This window comes from Mus caroli, chromosome 9, assembly GCF_900094665.2.
Source record: "Mus caroli chromosome 9, CAROLI_EIJ_v1.1, whole genome shotgun sequence".
Classification (NCBI taxonomy): Eukaryota; Metazoa; Chordata; class Mammalia; order Rodentia; family Muridae; genus Mus; species Mus caroli.
In genome coordinates, this window is record NC_034578.1 from 54,406,510 (window position 1) to 54,423,000 (window position 16,491).

Consider the following 16,491-nt stretch of genomic DNA (forward strand, 5'->3'; position numbering starts at 1 on the left):
AAAGAAAAGAAAAGAAAAGAAACCTTGCTTGCTAGGTAAATACTGCTCCACTGCTCAGTGAAAAACTTTTTCTCTCTTTTGTAAGACTTTGCACTGTTTCCTGTAATGCACACTCTAAACAACTACACAGTCTTTGTTTTTTGTTTGTTTTCTCAGTAGCCCTAGATGTCCTGGAGCTTGCTCTATAGACCAGGCTGGCCTCAAATTTATAGAGAATTACCTGCCTTTGTCTCCTGAGTGCTGGAATTAAGGGAGTGTGCCACCACCACCTGGTGTCTACATGGTCTTATATCAATATTGCTTATTAATATGCATGTTCCTACTGAAGGTTTTTGATTTTGTAGACAGGTTCTCACTGTGTAGTATGGGTTACCTAGAACTCTGTGAAGACCAGCCTGGCCTCAACTTAGATCCACTTGACTGGGAATAAAGGTGTTTTAAGCTGGGCATGGTGGTATGTACCTTTAACCCCAGCATTCAAGAGGCAGAGACACACCAATCTCTGTAAGTCTGTGGTGTACATAATAAGTTCTAGTTCTGCCAGTAACATGATAAGGCCTTGTCTCAAAAAAACAAAAACAAATATAAAGCAGAAGTGTGTGCCCTTACACCTCACTTTTTACCAAAGATTCATTTTTGATGTGTTTTATTTTCATGCTTTGTCTCCTCGGTAGCAGAGTGCTATCAAACAGCACTGAGTATAGAGCCTGACAGACTTGGTTGCTTCTCTTTGCAGCGATTCACATCTGAGACATGGCTATGGATTGGCTAGGCAGTATTGTGTCCATCAACTGTGGAGACAGCCTGGGCGTCTACCAGGGAAGAGTATCAGCAGTGGATCAGGTCAGCCAGACCATTTCTCTTACTCGGCCCTTCCACAATGGGGTGAAGTGTCTTGTACCAGAAGTCACCTTTCGGTAAGTGTCCTGACTGACATTCTTCAATCCAGCCTGGTGGGCTGGGTGCTGGACAGGCTGACTGGGGTTGAGTCTTGTCAGGAAGGAGAGTTTATAGTCATGCGGACCTTACATAGAGTTTTGTTGTTCTCAGTGGAGATTGTGCTGTAATGCAGTCGTCATCCTGTACTGTGTCCTGCCAGGCTTGCACATGACCTAACTGCCAAATCCAGAAGTGTCCCCTTCTCTTCTTTTGCGAGGGTGGGGTGGGGATGGGGTCGAAAATTGGTTTATTCTGGTTAATCTTTGGATCAGGGCTTTTAATTTTTTTCTCCGACTTTTTTTTTTTGAAAAGATTTATTTATTTATTTATTTATTTATTATATATGAGTACACTGTTGCTGTCCAAAGTAGAAACCATACAATTTATAATGTACAGTGGTCTTAAAAAAATTGAGCTGAGGTATTTGAGGCAGTGGTTCTGTGTTGGATGGCCTGACAGGATGCACAATGCCAAGTGTGCAGAAATACACTGGATTCATGATGAGTTTTGAACTCATTTTTGGTCATTGCATGGTCAGAAGTCTTTCACTATCACCAAGTTTTTTCAAAGCGTTCACTTGTGTGACTCCATATAGTGCCTTAGCCCACAGTTTAAGCTGGCTGGGCTCTAGGGAACCTTGTGTCCTTTGTTACGTATTTTAGTAAGAACACAGATCTCTGTCCTTTGAAACTCCGTGCCTGAACTGTAGATCCTTTGTCCCCTGGTCTTTCCCAGTTGGATAGTCTATAAGATATCTCAAATTGAAGACCTACAGCTGACCAAGCTTGTTTGCAGGACTCTTCCTCCAGAGGGCTGGTTATAATATTGTTGATACCTTTCACCAAAGTCAGAAGTGTAAGACTTGGACTGGCGACATGGCTCAGCAAGTGAGCTCAGTCCCTGGAACCAACCCCAGCACATTGTCGCCTGACTTCCAGGTGCACACTGTGACACTCTGTCCCCTCTACCTCTACCCTTCCCCCCACGCAATGAATAAATGTAAAGAATATCTTAAAAAATTTAAACTTCTTTTTTTTTTTTTTTTTTTTTTTTTTTTTTTTTATTTTTGTCAGTCAGTTTTTTTCTTCATTTACATTACATATGCTCACCCCTATTTTTTTCCAGGATGCCAGACCCTGATTTCACAGTCCGAGACGTCAAACTCCTGGTGGGTAAGTGCCAAGGGCCGGGTAGGAGAAGGGAAGGGAGNTTGTAGACCAGGCTGGCCTCGAACTCAGAAATCCGCCTGCCTCTGCCTCCCAAGTGCTGGGATTAAAGGCGTGCGCCACCACCGCCCGGCTTAAACTTCTTAATGTGAGTAGCTGTCTGCATTATATAACTGTGTACCACACGTGTGCCTGGTGCCTAACTAGTCCAGATGAAGGCGTTGGATCTCTTGGAACTGGAATTACAGACAGTTATGTGTCACTCTAGAAAACCAGCTAGGCTTCTTAACCTTTGAACCATCTCTTCAGCCCAAGAAAAAAACTTTTTAAAAACAGGGTCTCAAAAGTATAGCCTTGCCTGGTTTGGAACTCACTGTGTAGAGTAGACCAGGCTGCCCTTGGACTCAGAGAGATCCATTAGCATGTGCCACCATGCCCAGGGTCTAAGAAAACAAAATCTTTTTGTGTTTTGTTTTGTTTTTTCGAGACAGGTTTTCTCTGTGTAGCCCTGGCTGACCTGAACTCACTCTGTAGACCAGGCTGGCCACGAACTCAGAAATCCGCCTGCCTCTATCTCCCAAGTACTGGAATTAAAGGTGTGCGCCACCACTGCCCGACAAGAAAACAAAATCTTAAAAAGAAAATTTAAGACTCATGATAAACATTTTCCCCAAAACGATAAGCTTGAGAGGACATTTTTATTGGAGTTTAGAAGAAAGTTCCTGTCAGGAGCTGCCCAGCGCAGAGAAGCAGAAACGAGATGGAGGAGAGTCTGTATTATCCTGGCTGCCTTGTAACTCTTTATGTAAACCATGCTGGCTTCAAAATTGCTATGATTCTACCTCTGCCTCCCAGATGTAGGGTTCTAGGCTGGAGCTGCAATGCTCTGTTGGTTTCGCCCTGCTTCCTGTTGCCATGGAAAAACCCATGTGCTTATGATCTGGCCCTTGGGTATCACTTTACCTTCCCGATGGCCTTCTACAAGCATTTTTCCTGTGGACAATGTCAGATTTTCCTAGTCTCTGACTCTCTGGCTGGGATATCTTTCTCCCTACTGCTCACTGCACATGTCTTTTCCAGTGCTCAGACTGAGTTACTTATAAGTACTATGTCACTCTGTATCTTGCTCATAACCAGGGCTTATCACATAGTAAGGGCATTATATGTACCTATTGAAGGAGCGAGTGGGTGAAAGAATTTTAAAAAGCCACTAGCATTCTGGAAATCTAAGATAGTTATAGAGTTGTTACTAACAGCTGGTTCTCTGAAGTAGTGCATGAGTTGAAAGTTGGTGGCTGAGCACTGTCTGTAAGTGTTCCACTACTTTTCTTAGTTTTTCCTGTTAACCCTGAGTTAATGTAGTTTGCAGAGTGCAGGTGATTTCTCTTAATCCCAGTTTCATCCTTACCACTTTCCTATTGCTTTTATAATTTTAAGACTTGGATTTTTGTGTGTTTCAGGGCAGGTGATATTACAGAATTAAAAATTTTGGAGATACCAGGTCCTGGAGACAACCAGCAGGTTGGAGACCTTCATCAGACAGAATTAGGCCCTTCTGGTGTTGGGTACCAAATGAATATCAGTCAGAATGGAACAGGCAAGGTGGTCAAGAAGCCAGCCTCTTCCAGTAGTGCCCCTCAGAGCATCCCTAAGAGGACAGATGTGAAGAGCCAGGATGTTGCCGTTTCTCCTCAGCAGCAACAGTGCTCAAAGAGTTATGTGGACAGGCACATGGAATCTTTGAGTCAGTCCAAAAGCTTCCGTCGTCGGCACAACTCCTGTAAGTATAGTCAGGTTGCTGTCTTTCATAACCTCGTGTTTCAGGCTGTAAACACTTACCTACTGTCGCTCTGTCCGGGAATCCTTCATTACTCATGTAAAGGGGGTACCTGCAGAGTACCACGGAGACACAGTTGTTTCTGCCCTTCCAGGGCCAGTTCCTCAAGAACCAAGGCAGAGGAAGTGAGGTGTTAGAGGTACACCCAAGCTTCTTGCCCACGGTGTCGCTTTTCTTCCTTCAGGAAAGGTCGAGGATCTGTGCCGTATTGACGTTTTAAGTCTGATAACTGGTGGTGGTTGTGATGTCTGAATTGACTCTACTTGGGCTGTTCCAGCTAAGTCTTGAGTAGACTTCTGTTCTTAGAGAGGAGGGAACTAGTGTAGGCCTCACTGTTACCTTTCATTTCTAGCAAGCTGATCATTTTATTTGTTTTGTTTGTTGAGGTGATGTGGACTGAGCCTGGAGCCTTGCATACCTGGCAAGCATTCTGCCACTAAGCTCCATCCCTATCCTAAATTGAGTATTTTACTTTTATTTCTTTTTAAAGCACATTTATTTATGTGTATGTGTGCAAGTATGTGCATGTGGAAGTCAGCACAGATTGTAGGAGTTGGTTCTCTCCTTCCAGCGTGTGGGTCCAGGGACTGACCTCAGGTTGACAGGATTGGTGGCAACCACCTTTTTACTTTCTGAACAATATCACCAGCTCCCAGACTGATAATTTATATTTCGTTGTGGTTAATGTCCCCCCTAGAGGCCACGGAGGAAAGCACTTACTGATATATATTACACTCTGGTTTTGCTTGCTAGTAACAGATACAGAACCATAGATGGGTCACTAGAACCTGTACTGTTTTTAAACATATGTACTAGAGTAATGTAATTTTGAGACATAACAGATTTGTTCACATCTGTTATGTTCCTTAAATACATAGGAATGTTCTTTTAAAAATTACTTCTAAGGAGGCTGGATAGTCAGCCTGTTGGTAAAGAGCACTTGTTCTTATAGAAGACTCCATTTTAATTCTCAGCATGCAAAGGACAGTTTACAACTTTCTGTAACTTTAGTGCCAGGGGAATCTGACACTGTGTTCTGATTTCCAAAGGTACCAGGTAAACATGTGGTGTGCATGTGTATATGTAGGCAAAACACTCATACATATAAAGTAATAAAATAGATACAATTTTTAAAATTACTTCAAGGGCTGGAGAGAAAGCTCAGTAGTTAAGAGCACTTTGGCTATGTTTACAGAGGACCTGAGTTTAATTCTCAGTACCCACGTCAAATGGCTCATAACTGCCTGTAACTCCAGCTCTAAAGGTCCTCTTCTGTCTTTTGGATACCTGTATATATGCATAGACACACAGACACATACATATAAATAAAAATAAATATTTAAGAAGTACTTATAAATGATAAACTATCTCATTTAGGGTTACTTTTGTTGGAATGTAACACCATGACCAAAGCCACTTGGGAGGAAAGGGTTTACTCAGTGTACACTTCTACATTGTAGCTCATCATGAAGGAAGTCAGGACAGGAACTTCAAGCAGGGAGGCATGAGCTGATGCAGAGGCCACAAAGGAGTGCTATTTATTGGCTTGCTCCTCATGGCTTGTTCAGCCTGTCCTCCCATAGAATCCTAGACCACCAGTCCAGAGATGACACTGTCCACCATCAGCTGACTCCCATCCTCACCCCCAGGCAATTACTAACTTAAGAAAGTGGGCTACAGGCTTGCCCACAGGCTGATTCCATGGAGGCATTTTCCCGATTGAGGTTCACTTCTCTCAGGTGACTCCAGCCTGTGTCAGGTTGACGGTCCAGCACACTGTTCTTTCTTTTCTTGCATTTTATATCTAGAAGCAAATATATTAGGAATTTTAAGTGTGTATTCACTAACACATAAAATCAAACTAGAGTCATACTAAAACCAAGGCATTCCCTACTAAAAGGCAGAACTTAGAATGAGCTGCTTTCTAGAGCCCATGTGGGAGAACTGATTATGGAAGGTTCCAGATGCCACTTACTGTTCTTTTGGCTCCTCACTGTTGGTTCCAGTGACCCTGTCGTAAGGTTTTAGTGTGCTGCTTCAGTTCTGGCTTGTGATGTGACATTTGTGTCAAGCCTAACATTTTAAGTTTTAGAAATGCCTACTTTGGTTCAGCAGTTAAGAGCACTGGCTGGTCTCCTGAGGACCTGGCTTCAATTCTCAGTACCCACATGGCAGCTCACAGTAATCTCCAGGATCTGATACCCTCAGACAGATGACACACATGCAAACAAACACCAGTGCATATAAAGTAAAAACAAATCATTTAAAACAGAACAAACAAAAACAAGAAAAAGAAATGCCTACTGTAAATGAAGAAAGCAATAAAAAGAATATTTCTAGGCAATTTAAATTCCTGTAAAGCAACTGTATTAATTAGTGATGGCCTAAAACAGAAGACTAAAATGCTTGCAGTAGTGCTTGTGCACTCTAAGGTGTTCCTTAGAATGCTTGCATAGAGAATGACTCAGGCCACGTGGATTTTAGTCTTTTTTGAATGAAGTCCATATTTCATCCAGGTTGCCCATGTTTTACCCTAATGTCTTGTCTTAGATGTTATTTAACATCTGTTACATTTAGAAATTACTAATCTTAAGCCGGGTGGGTGGCGCATGCCTTTAATCTCAACACTTGGGAGGCAGAGGCAGGCAGATTTCTGAGTTTGAGGACAGCCTGGTCTACAGAGTGAGTTCCAGGACAGCCAGGGCTACACAGAGAAACCCTGTCTCGAAAAACAAAAAAAAGAAAAACAAAAAAAGAAAGAAATTACTAATCTTTAACTGACTATATATTTGTTTGTCTGTTTGTTTGTTTATTTTGGGGTGTGTGTGTGTGTGTGTATGTGTGTGTATACAGGTATCCAAGGAAGTCAGAGAAAGACATTGGATCCTTTAGAGCTGGAGTTATAGTAGGCTGTGATCTGCTAGTGTCTCCTAGAAGAGCAGTTTATACTCTTAATCACTAAACCATCACTTGAGCCATAGGCTTTCCTGTTTTTGTTGACAGATACTTTTGATACACCCTGGTCATTTATTTTGTAGAAAGCCCCTGAGTTGATATTTTTCTTGTGATTAGTTTAGTATATTTTGGGTAGAAAAACACAAAGGGTAAAATACCATTTTATTATAGTGTATCAAGGGTCTGTGTAATGACCGTAATAATGACTTTCCACAGTGACTTTGGTCACCTGACTAAAATAGCACGTTGAGTTTGTCCTTTGTAAAATAATTCTGTGTAGCCTAAATCCAAAGTGTGAAAAATTACTGTTGGAACAAAGTCTCCATAAACTATTTGGAAGTATCAGTACCAGAGATCCCTACCCTGTGTATTTATTTATGCCCTTTTTTGTTTGAGTCAAGGTTTCACTATGTAGCCCTTGGATGACTAGGAACTCATTATGTAGACAAGGCTTGCTTAGAACCCACAGAGATCTGTGAGTCTCTGCCTTCTGAATGGTGGGATTAAAGGTATGTGTCAACATACCTGTCTTACTGATTCATTGATAGTAGTAGAAGTAGGTTTTTGTCCTTGGCTCATTGATTATGTGTGTATGTGCCTGTTGTGTGCACTGTGCATTTGTGTATGCTGATCTGTCCATGTGTGTGTGCTTGTAGAGACCAGAGGTTTACACTGGGTATTTCCTTCGGTCACACTCTGCACTTTACCTTGTTTTTTGAGACAGAGTTTCCTACTCAAGTTGGAGCTCCCAGTTGACCAGACTGGCTGCTCACTGACCTCCTATGGTCTTCTTGTCTCTACTTCCTAATGCTGGGATTTCAAGTGTGTGTGTGTCTGTTGTTTGTCTGTCTGTCTGTTTGTCTGTCTGGGTATATGGTAGGGATCTGAATTATTAAAGTCCTGATGCTTACATAGCACCACACTGAACCATCTCCCCAGCCCCTACTCTATTATAATTATTTGTTGCTGTTGGAGAGTAAACTCAGGGTGTTGCAGGTTAGGCAGGTGCTGTGTCATGAGCTGTGTCCCTAGCTGCCACTTGGTGCCATATTATTTCAGCTTTGGCTATAGGAACACTTTACAGGGAAATAGTTTCTTATTCTCTAATACTTCCTTTATGACACTAAAGATAACTTGAGGCTTATCTTGTGCATTTTCTGCCTTAGCCTGAAATGAATCAGGCTCCTTGTCTCCTTTTTTTGGTATTTAAAACCAGTAGGTTTACTCATTGCTAATTACTGTCATCCTTATAACTGACAGCAAAGAAACAGACGTGTCTATATTTATAAATGTGTATAAATATTTATGTCTGGAACCATGTTTACTATGCTAAATGTGAGTCTGTACTGACATCTCCAACATTATTCCATTATCTCATTGTGTCTGTTAGTTTTGTGAACTTGACCAAAACTGCAGTCACCTAGCAAGAAGGAAACTCAGTTAAGGAGTGGCCTCCATTTAGACACTTTTGTTGGAGATTTTCTTGATTCAAATGATTGATGTAGGAGCGCCCAGCCCACCATGGGTGATGCCACTCCTTGGCCAGCTGTCCTGGGTTGTATTTCAAAGCAAGCTGAGCAAATGATGGAGAGAAAGCCAGTAAGCAGCATTCCTCCATGGCCCTGCTTCATTCAGTTCCTGCCTGCAGGTTCCTACTCTGCTTGAGTTCCTTCCTTGCCTTCCCTCAGTGATGAGCTGTGTGATTGGAAAGGGTAAGCCAAATAACCCTTTCCTCTCCATGTTATTTTTGGTCATGGTGTTTTTCAGAGCAACAGGAAACAAACTAATACATTCATGGATTAGTATTTTTAAAGATTTATTTATTTTTATTTATGTGTTTGCTTGCATGAATTTTTGTGTACCACATGGCACAGAGGTTCAAAGAGGATGTCAATCAGATCCTTTGGAATTAGAGTTATAGGCAGTTGTGAGCCTCCATGTGGGTCCGGCTCTTTCCAACTGAGAGCCATCTCTTCAAATGATGCATTATGGATCACTTTTACCTTCTTTCACTTATTACCATCCCTCACGCCAACAGTGAGAAACTCGACTCCCACCATTTGCCATCTGTTTATTACTTGGTTCAGTGTATGTGTAGTGATACAGGATGACCACCACTAATCTGAAGGCCTAACGTTTAAAATGCTCTAAAATCTGACACTTGAATAGTGACATGATGTCACAATTGGAAAATTCCATACCTATTCACATGTCTCAGGTTGCCATCAAAATCAGGTATACTAAAAATATTATATAAAATCACCTTCAGGCTGTGTGAAAAAGGCATTTATGAATTTTGTGTTCAGTTCTGGGTCTTATTCCTAGGATGGCTTATGTATGTACAGATATTCCTAGAATCCCAACCACTTCTGAACCCAAGTATTTCAGATGGAGAATACTCAGTTTATATCAGAATTACTAACTTGTACTCCCCAGCCCTGTGGGAGACTGTCACAGAGAATGTAAGCATATGTGTGATTACTCTTGCCTTTCATCTTACATATTCCATTTATTTTCCGGGTTACTCAAGAGTTTTTTACCCATGTTGATTTGTTTCTTATATTCATAATACAGATGGTTGCCATTTTTCATTCCATCTTGGGATTCCTCAAACCTACTGAGTAATTTGAATATTTTTGCTATAATGTTTTATGGGTTTTTGGCAAGTGCATGGTGGAACGTTTGTCATTCAGTTTCCATATAGCATAGTTTCAGTGTCCTAACCAGGCTTCTGTGCCTCACCTGTTCAGCTGCCCCTCCCTTGTTTCCACTTTCTCTTAGCAGTCCTCTAGTTTTCACTTTCCAGGATGTCAGATTAAGTCATACAATATCTTAACTGTTTGAATGGTGTCTTTGGGGTTTCAATTGATGCAATGAAACACTATGACCAAAAAGTAAGCTGGAGAGTCAAGGGTTTCTTTGGCTTATACTTCCATATTGCTATTCATTATTGAAGGAAGTCAGGACAGGAACTCAAACAGGGCAGGATCCTGGAAGTGGGAGCTGATGCTCAGGCCATGGGAGGATCAACCATATGGTCCAGATGAGGAAAATCACTTAAGGTTTATTAAGTGTATGTAGGTTTCTGTGTGGGTAAAAATCATATTTGTCATGCTGGTGATGCGGTTCAGTTGCCAGAGTGCATGCTTACCATGAAAACCTGGAGTAGATCCCCAGGGCCACATAAACTGATCTTTGTGGGCATGCCTGTAATCTCAGCAATTGAGAGGTAGAAGTAGGAGGATCAGAGGTTCACGGGCATTGTGTCTTGGGTGCAAATGTGCACAAACATACAATAATAATAAATTTAAAATTAAAAAAAACTCTTTTTTAAGTCCCATGTCAGCTGAAAGTAACGGCTCTTAGAGACTGATAAAACACTCTTCTGAAATCACAGTGTCATGAATGTGGCAGTCATTTATTAGCTGCATGCTGTTGAATTGTTACGGTTCTTTTGTTCATAGAACATGAAAGGGCTCTGAGCTCATTTTTATACAAGCAGAAGTTGTCTAACAGATAAGACATTTTGGGGGCTCTTAGTGCTTGTAATTCCAGCTCCAGAATATCTAATGATTTCTGCTGGCCTCTGAGGCATTTCCCACTCCAGTCCGGAAACACATATGCACAAAATTAGAAGTAATATAAAATCATAGGTACAACATTATGTTACTTGGTGCCAGGTTCCCCCTTCCTCTATTGAAGATAGAAATTGGAACGTATAATTAAACCTTTTAAATGGACAGATGTTGATGTTAGCTTGTTGCAGTGTGGTTGGGCTTTAATGAACTATTAGATTTGCTAGTCGCCTGAGGTTGGAACATAGGGTTCCATGGTTCTACTAGAAGTCCTCTTGACTTTGTATCTCTTTGGGGGTGCTTGTCTGTTTGCCAGGCTGGAAAGAATAGGGCTGTAATTTGGTAAATGATCAGAATGTTTCCAATGTTGACAGACTTTCTGTCATAAATTCTGAGTCTGAACCAAAATATTTCCGTTTGACTATCAGGCACCCTTTAGAACCTTAAGTATAGGACAAAGTTCCTCTTTATACTATATGCATGACAGAAGCCAGTTAGTAAGTGACACTAGGGTTACACAACTGTGGGCTTGTTACAAAATGTTCTGGCCAAAGGGCCTGTGTATCAAAGGCTGGCAGAAAAATGGCACAGGAAGGCCAGTTTCCAGTCTTAGTGCTTGGTCCCTGTTTGAAAGGTATGCAAGCCTGGGAAGGACTGTTTATCTTTCCCAAGGGACGTTCCTTGTTCTCTCAGTGGCCAGAGGCCAGCCTGCTTAAATGCATTGCCAGACCCATGGGCGAAATGAGCCGAGTACTGAGCATGCTTAGTCACCAGGGACGCGCAAGGATCTGCAGTAAAGTCTAAGGAACTGCGAGACTGACAACTGACTGGCTAGCTTACCTGCTTTTCGCTAAAAAACCAAGTCATTTTATTTCCTAATCATTTTTTTTCCTGACTTGGGATTTGTTAGTATTTTCTTGGAAAAAATATCGATGATAGTATTGGGAAAATGGATAGTTCTAGTTTAGAGTATAGCTCTTGAGTGGATACTCTTGTGGAGAGAGAGCACAAGCCACAGATACTTGAAATCTAAATAAACAGCCCTGGGTGCAAGTTAAATTTGGAGAGTTCTACAGCTAAGCCAAAACTCGGGTTCAGTGCCCAGTATCTCAGGGCAGACACCATTTTCTGTCATGAAACCTGCTGCCTCTGTGGTGGGCGTGCTGTCAGCATGCTGAGAAGCTGTTGTGGACAGCCACTTAGGCTTATTTTCGTTGGCTTGTGCTGGGCATTTCAGGAGCATGACCTTGCTAGTGTGATATTAATTAAGAACATACTATAGTAACTTTCTTGTTGTTGTCAACTGATACTACTTTGTTAAGTTTCTTGTGTTCAGATATATACATTTCTGTGATAGTCATAAGAGCTATTGATTGGCTCCTGTAAGTATTGCCTGTTGATGCAGCAGTCTTTGTGTTGCTGCCTTCCGTAGTGTTGCATACCAAACAATATAACATATTCTTTTTATTTTTTTAAAGATTTGTTTATTATTATATCTCAGTACACTGTAGCTGTCTTCAGATGCACCTGAAAAGGACATCAGATCTCATTAGGAATGGTTGTGAGCCACCATGTGGTTGCTGGGAATTGAACTCAGAACCTCTGGAAGAGTAGTCAGTGCTCTTAACCACTGAGCCATCTCTCCAGTCCCAAGACTTTGTTTTAAAACAAAAACAAAAACAAAAAGCACTTGAATGTACAGACTTACTAAGTAGAGAATCCCAGGTTTTTCTCCAGATACCTCAGAAATGATAGTGATTTGCTGGCATGAAACCTCATAGGGATGCCAGTGTATATCAGCATAGTAAATTCATGAAGTGCAATTTCCTACAGTTTTTACTTACAAGTGAGTAATAAAATGTTTTGTGATATCTTCTGCATCCCAGTGGATTGTCCTGTTTGGACCTGGGATGAGCACATCTACTGGAGAGGCCATTGGGTTACTATTGGAATTGGGCTACTATTTGTATTGGGTTGCTATTAGTGCCTATTTCCTCATAAGGACTTGATTTCATATTGGTCCAGTGCATTGATTATTTGAGAGATGGACTTTTTGTCCTGTGCTTTCTGCCCTCTAACTGCAAATATTCCTGATCGCATACTGTTTTAACTTTGTGTTTTCATGCCTGTTCTCCCATTCTTAACCTAGCTCTATTTCTTACCCATAGCTCTGTGGCACTTGATAACTTTCTGGGCTGAGGAAACATCTCAGTGGGTAGGAGCGCTTGTGTGGAAGTGTGAGGATCTGAGTTGAGATCTCCAGCACCCAAGTGAAATCCGAGCATGGCTACCTGTGTCTGTAACCTGTGCAGGCCAGAGACGGGCATCTCTGGGGCTGCCAGCCTAGCTCCAGGCTCAGTGAGAGACCGTCTCGGGAAATAAGCTGGAGAGTGATGGAGCAGGACAGCTGACGTCCTCCTCTGGACACACACACACCTGAGGACCTTTTAAGATTTGAGTCCACACCACGTGCTCACTGTTGGTATACTTTATTCTCTGTAGTCAGTATTGATTGTGCACAGTCTGTTCCTAGCCCTTGGCTGTGCAGCTCAGCATGCCTCAGGGAAGTGTCTGACAAACTGATGAAAATGCAATTTAGTCTACTCTCTGAATTATTCTCCCTTTTAGGGGTTTATAATCTGAACTGTCAGTGGTATCTCAGCTACTCTTTCCCCTTCAGTATTTTCATTGTGTTTTGTTTTTTTCTCAGAGACCGAAATCACAAGATTCCCTACTACCAAAACCAGCAAAAATTTTTCCATACCCAAGCATTAGGAAAACATGAGTTATACTTGTATAATATTTATACTTTATAATATTTAATAATGTTAAAATAGCTTCACTAGTGTGGATTAATTTGTCAGCTGTGTATTGACTGCCTGGAAGCTGTGCTGTGAACACTTTGTCTAATGGAGATATAAGACTATATGTAACTCTGGATTTTTGTTTTGTTTTTTTAAAACAAGATCTCATGTGGCCTCTGCCAGTAGGTGACCTTGAGTTCTGCCTCCCCTTCTCATTGTGGAGATTACAGGTGTGGCACCAGAGTTAGTGCATGCAGGGCAAGCACTCTGCCAGCTGGGCTTCAACCCATCCCCAAACTGTAACTGTGCATGTACATTGTGTATGTGTGCGTCTGTGTGGTTTTTTATGCGTGTGTGCATGCTAATACACATCCACATGTGCATGTGCAGCCAGAGGTCAACACTGGGTGCCCACTTTCATTCCTTTCCAGTCTCTGAGACAGAATCTCTCTCATTGAACCTGGGACTTGCGGATTTGCCTGGGCTGGTTGGGTCATCAATAGCTCTCAGGGTCCTTCAGCTACAGCCGTGTCCACCTTGCATCCAGCTTTTCTATCTGTACTAGGGATCCACGCTCAGGCTGTCATGTCTGCTCAGCACATACTCTAATGATTGCTGTTTCCTCAGTCTCTAGATTACACATTGATGACAAAACTATGAAAAGCTCTTGGTCCATGGAGGGATTGTGAAAAGGAGCAATGCAGTTGAGCTGAAATGATGTGTAGGTGTAATTTATAAAGATAATTCTTGGTTCTCTGCAAATGGTTGGTTTGGAGAAATGTATGGGACTTTCTCTTTGATGGCAAAAGAAGCGTTGATTGACCTATAGCAGCCAAGTAGAGTCTAAACCACCCTGTTTCTACAGGGTGGTTGGGTGCTACAGTGTTGATGTGTGTTGTGCTCAGCTTGTCTTTGAAGTTTGGAAAATGTTTATATAGAGGAGATAAAGCTCTGAGAAAACAAGGATTGAAAGACCTTTCAGACTATCTGGATCGGTTGTCTGGATTCTTGCCTGCTGTGGTCTCACCTGAGGGTAAATTAGGGCAGAAAGAACCTTGGTGGTTATGCAGAGAATAAGAGCTGGACAGCATTTTCCCATGGGCTCCATTCTTGTACCTGGTGGTATTTGATAAGCTTCTGTTGCCTTGTATGGTGGTGCACGCTGTGATCCAAGCTGTATGGGAGTTCAGAGCCAGCCTGGGGGATTTATTAATAACCTCAATAAACAAAACTTCTGTCATCTCCTCCCTTCTGAAAGGAAGCACTAATTAAGGTTTTTCAGGACAGCTGCCTTTTGATGTTCAGTTATTTGGGTGGTTTCTCAGATTGATTATTCCATGTGAGATTTGTGTGCTTGTTGTTTGTTGTTGTTGTTGTTGTTTTTGTTTTTTTGCTACTAATGTGATACAGAAACACTCGCCTTCCTCTTTGACTCTACTCTCCAAGATGACTAACCTCTTCCTTTGACAGTGTACATTGCACACTGATTTTGTTCTCTATCCCCCCTCCCCCCAGGGTCATCTAGTAGCAGGCACCCAAACCAGGCAACTCCAAAGAAAAGTGGTTTAAAAAATGGCCAGATGAAGAATAAAGATGACGAGTGCTTTGGAGATGATATCGAGGAGATCCCAGACACAGACTTTGACTTTGAGGGGAACCTGGCCCTTTTTGACAAGGCGGCTGTGTTTGAGGAGATCGACACTTATGAGAGGAGAAGTGGCTCCCGTTCTCGGGGTGTCCCAAATGAACGTCCTGCTAGGTACCGCCATGATGAAAACATCCTGGAATCGGAGCCGATTGTGTACCGTAGGATCACAGTACCACACAGCGTGAGCAAGGAGTTCTGCACGGGTAAGTCAGGCCGAGTTTGCTTAAAACAGAAAAACCCGGTTGTTTAGAAGTCAACATCTTGCATCAGAAATTAGTGTCCTGGCCGTTACTGCAGTGTTATTGTTTATATGGCAGAGGGGTAATTTTAATATTTGTCCTTTGTGTCCTAGATCTGGCAGATACAGTGTTCATGTGACATTTTCTTTGGTCTGGTCTCCCTGATAACTATCTGTTTATTTCACCAAAAATGTAGTTCTGTTTACTAGTTTTTGGCTGATGCAAGAAAGAATTGAAGATGGGTAAAATCCATGTATTGAAATTGGAGTATTAAAGTTTACATGTGTTTGTCCTTCTGCCCTTACCTGCCTTGGCCACTGAGAGTTTGGCTGGTTAAGGTTCTCTCCTAACAGAGTAGTCCCTTTGTAGTTATAAAAGCTACTGTGTTATAGTGTAGTTCTCTTTCCTTAGTGATTTTCTTTTAGATTGATATACTCTTTAATTTTATGTGTATGGGCGTTTGCTTGCATATGTCTATTTGTGTGCACAGTGCACTTGGAGCCCAGAAGAGGGTACTGGATTCCCCTGGACTGGAGTTAGAGTCAGTTTTGAGCAGCCATGAAGGTGCTGGTATTACAGCTCCAGGCTTCTAGAAGAGCAGCCTATGACCTTGAAGCACAGATGAAAGTGGCTATAGGGGACTGCCTCATCAGTACCCTTCCTTCTCAAACCACACAGTAACTAGATTTGTTAGAACATAGCATGCAGATCATTGAGTGATCCTAGGAGCCAAAGGGAAGCCATAATTGTTTACTAAATAGAAAGAAAATGAGTATGTTTCCATTCTAGTTTGAAGAATAGTGTAGTCCTGTGTAGCCTTGGCTGTCCTAGAACTCACTATATAGATCAGGCTGGCCTCAAACTCAGAGATCCACTGACCTCTACTTCCCAAATGCTAGGATTGCGCCACCAACCACCCAGCCTGATTTTCAGGCTTTTCAAAATTAGCTGCTAGGCGCACTCCCTGGCCTACCTACCTACCAGCTTGCTGTTCTTGCGGTGGCTCTGGACTGTCTTCCCTGTGATGCTGCAGAGCAGGGTTGGAATAGGAGGTATGTGGTTTCCTGGAATTATGTAGACCAAAGGAATGCCTGAGCTTGGGAGCATTATGGTCTGCCTTGTGGTTAAGTAACTACGAAGGTAAGACCCACAGTGAGGATGAGGAGGACGTTTCAGATCCTTAAGAGCCTAAGAAGACATTTCCTGAAGAGACCAAACAGGTGCTCATTTTCCCATCAGACACTGCACCTCTCCAGCTTTGTTTTCTTTCTTTCTTTCTTTCTTTCTTTCTTTCTTTCTTTCTTTCTTTCTTTCTTTCTTTCTTTCTT

The 16,491-nt window shown here is 42.0% G+C and overlaps 1 protein-coding gene across 1 annotated transcript in view; it reads left to right on the forward strand.

Moving 5' to 3' along the window:
• The window catches only part of Edc3 (enhancer of mRNA decapping 3), a 42,179-nt gene that overhangs the window by 4,074 nt on the left and 21,614 nt on the right, over positions 1-16,491 (forward strand). Inside the window, exons 2-4 of the mRNA XM_021171667.1 lie at positions 737-917; positions 3,566-3,885; positions 14,792-15,127. Coding sequence (XP_021027326.1) covers positions 754-917; positions 3,566-3,885; positions 14,792-15,127 — 820 coding nt within the window. The 5' untranslated portion in view covers positions 737-753. The remainder of the gene's footprint in view (positions 1-736; positions 918-3,565; positions 3,886-14,791; positions 15,128-16,491) is intronic.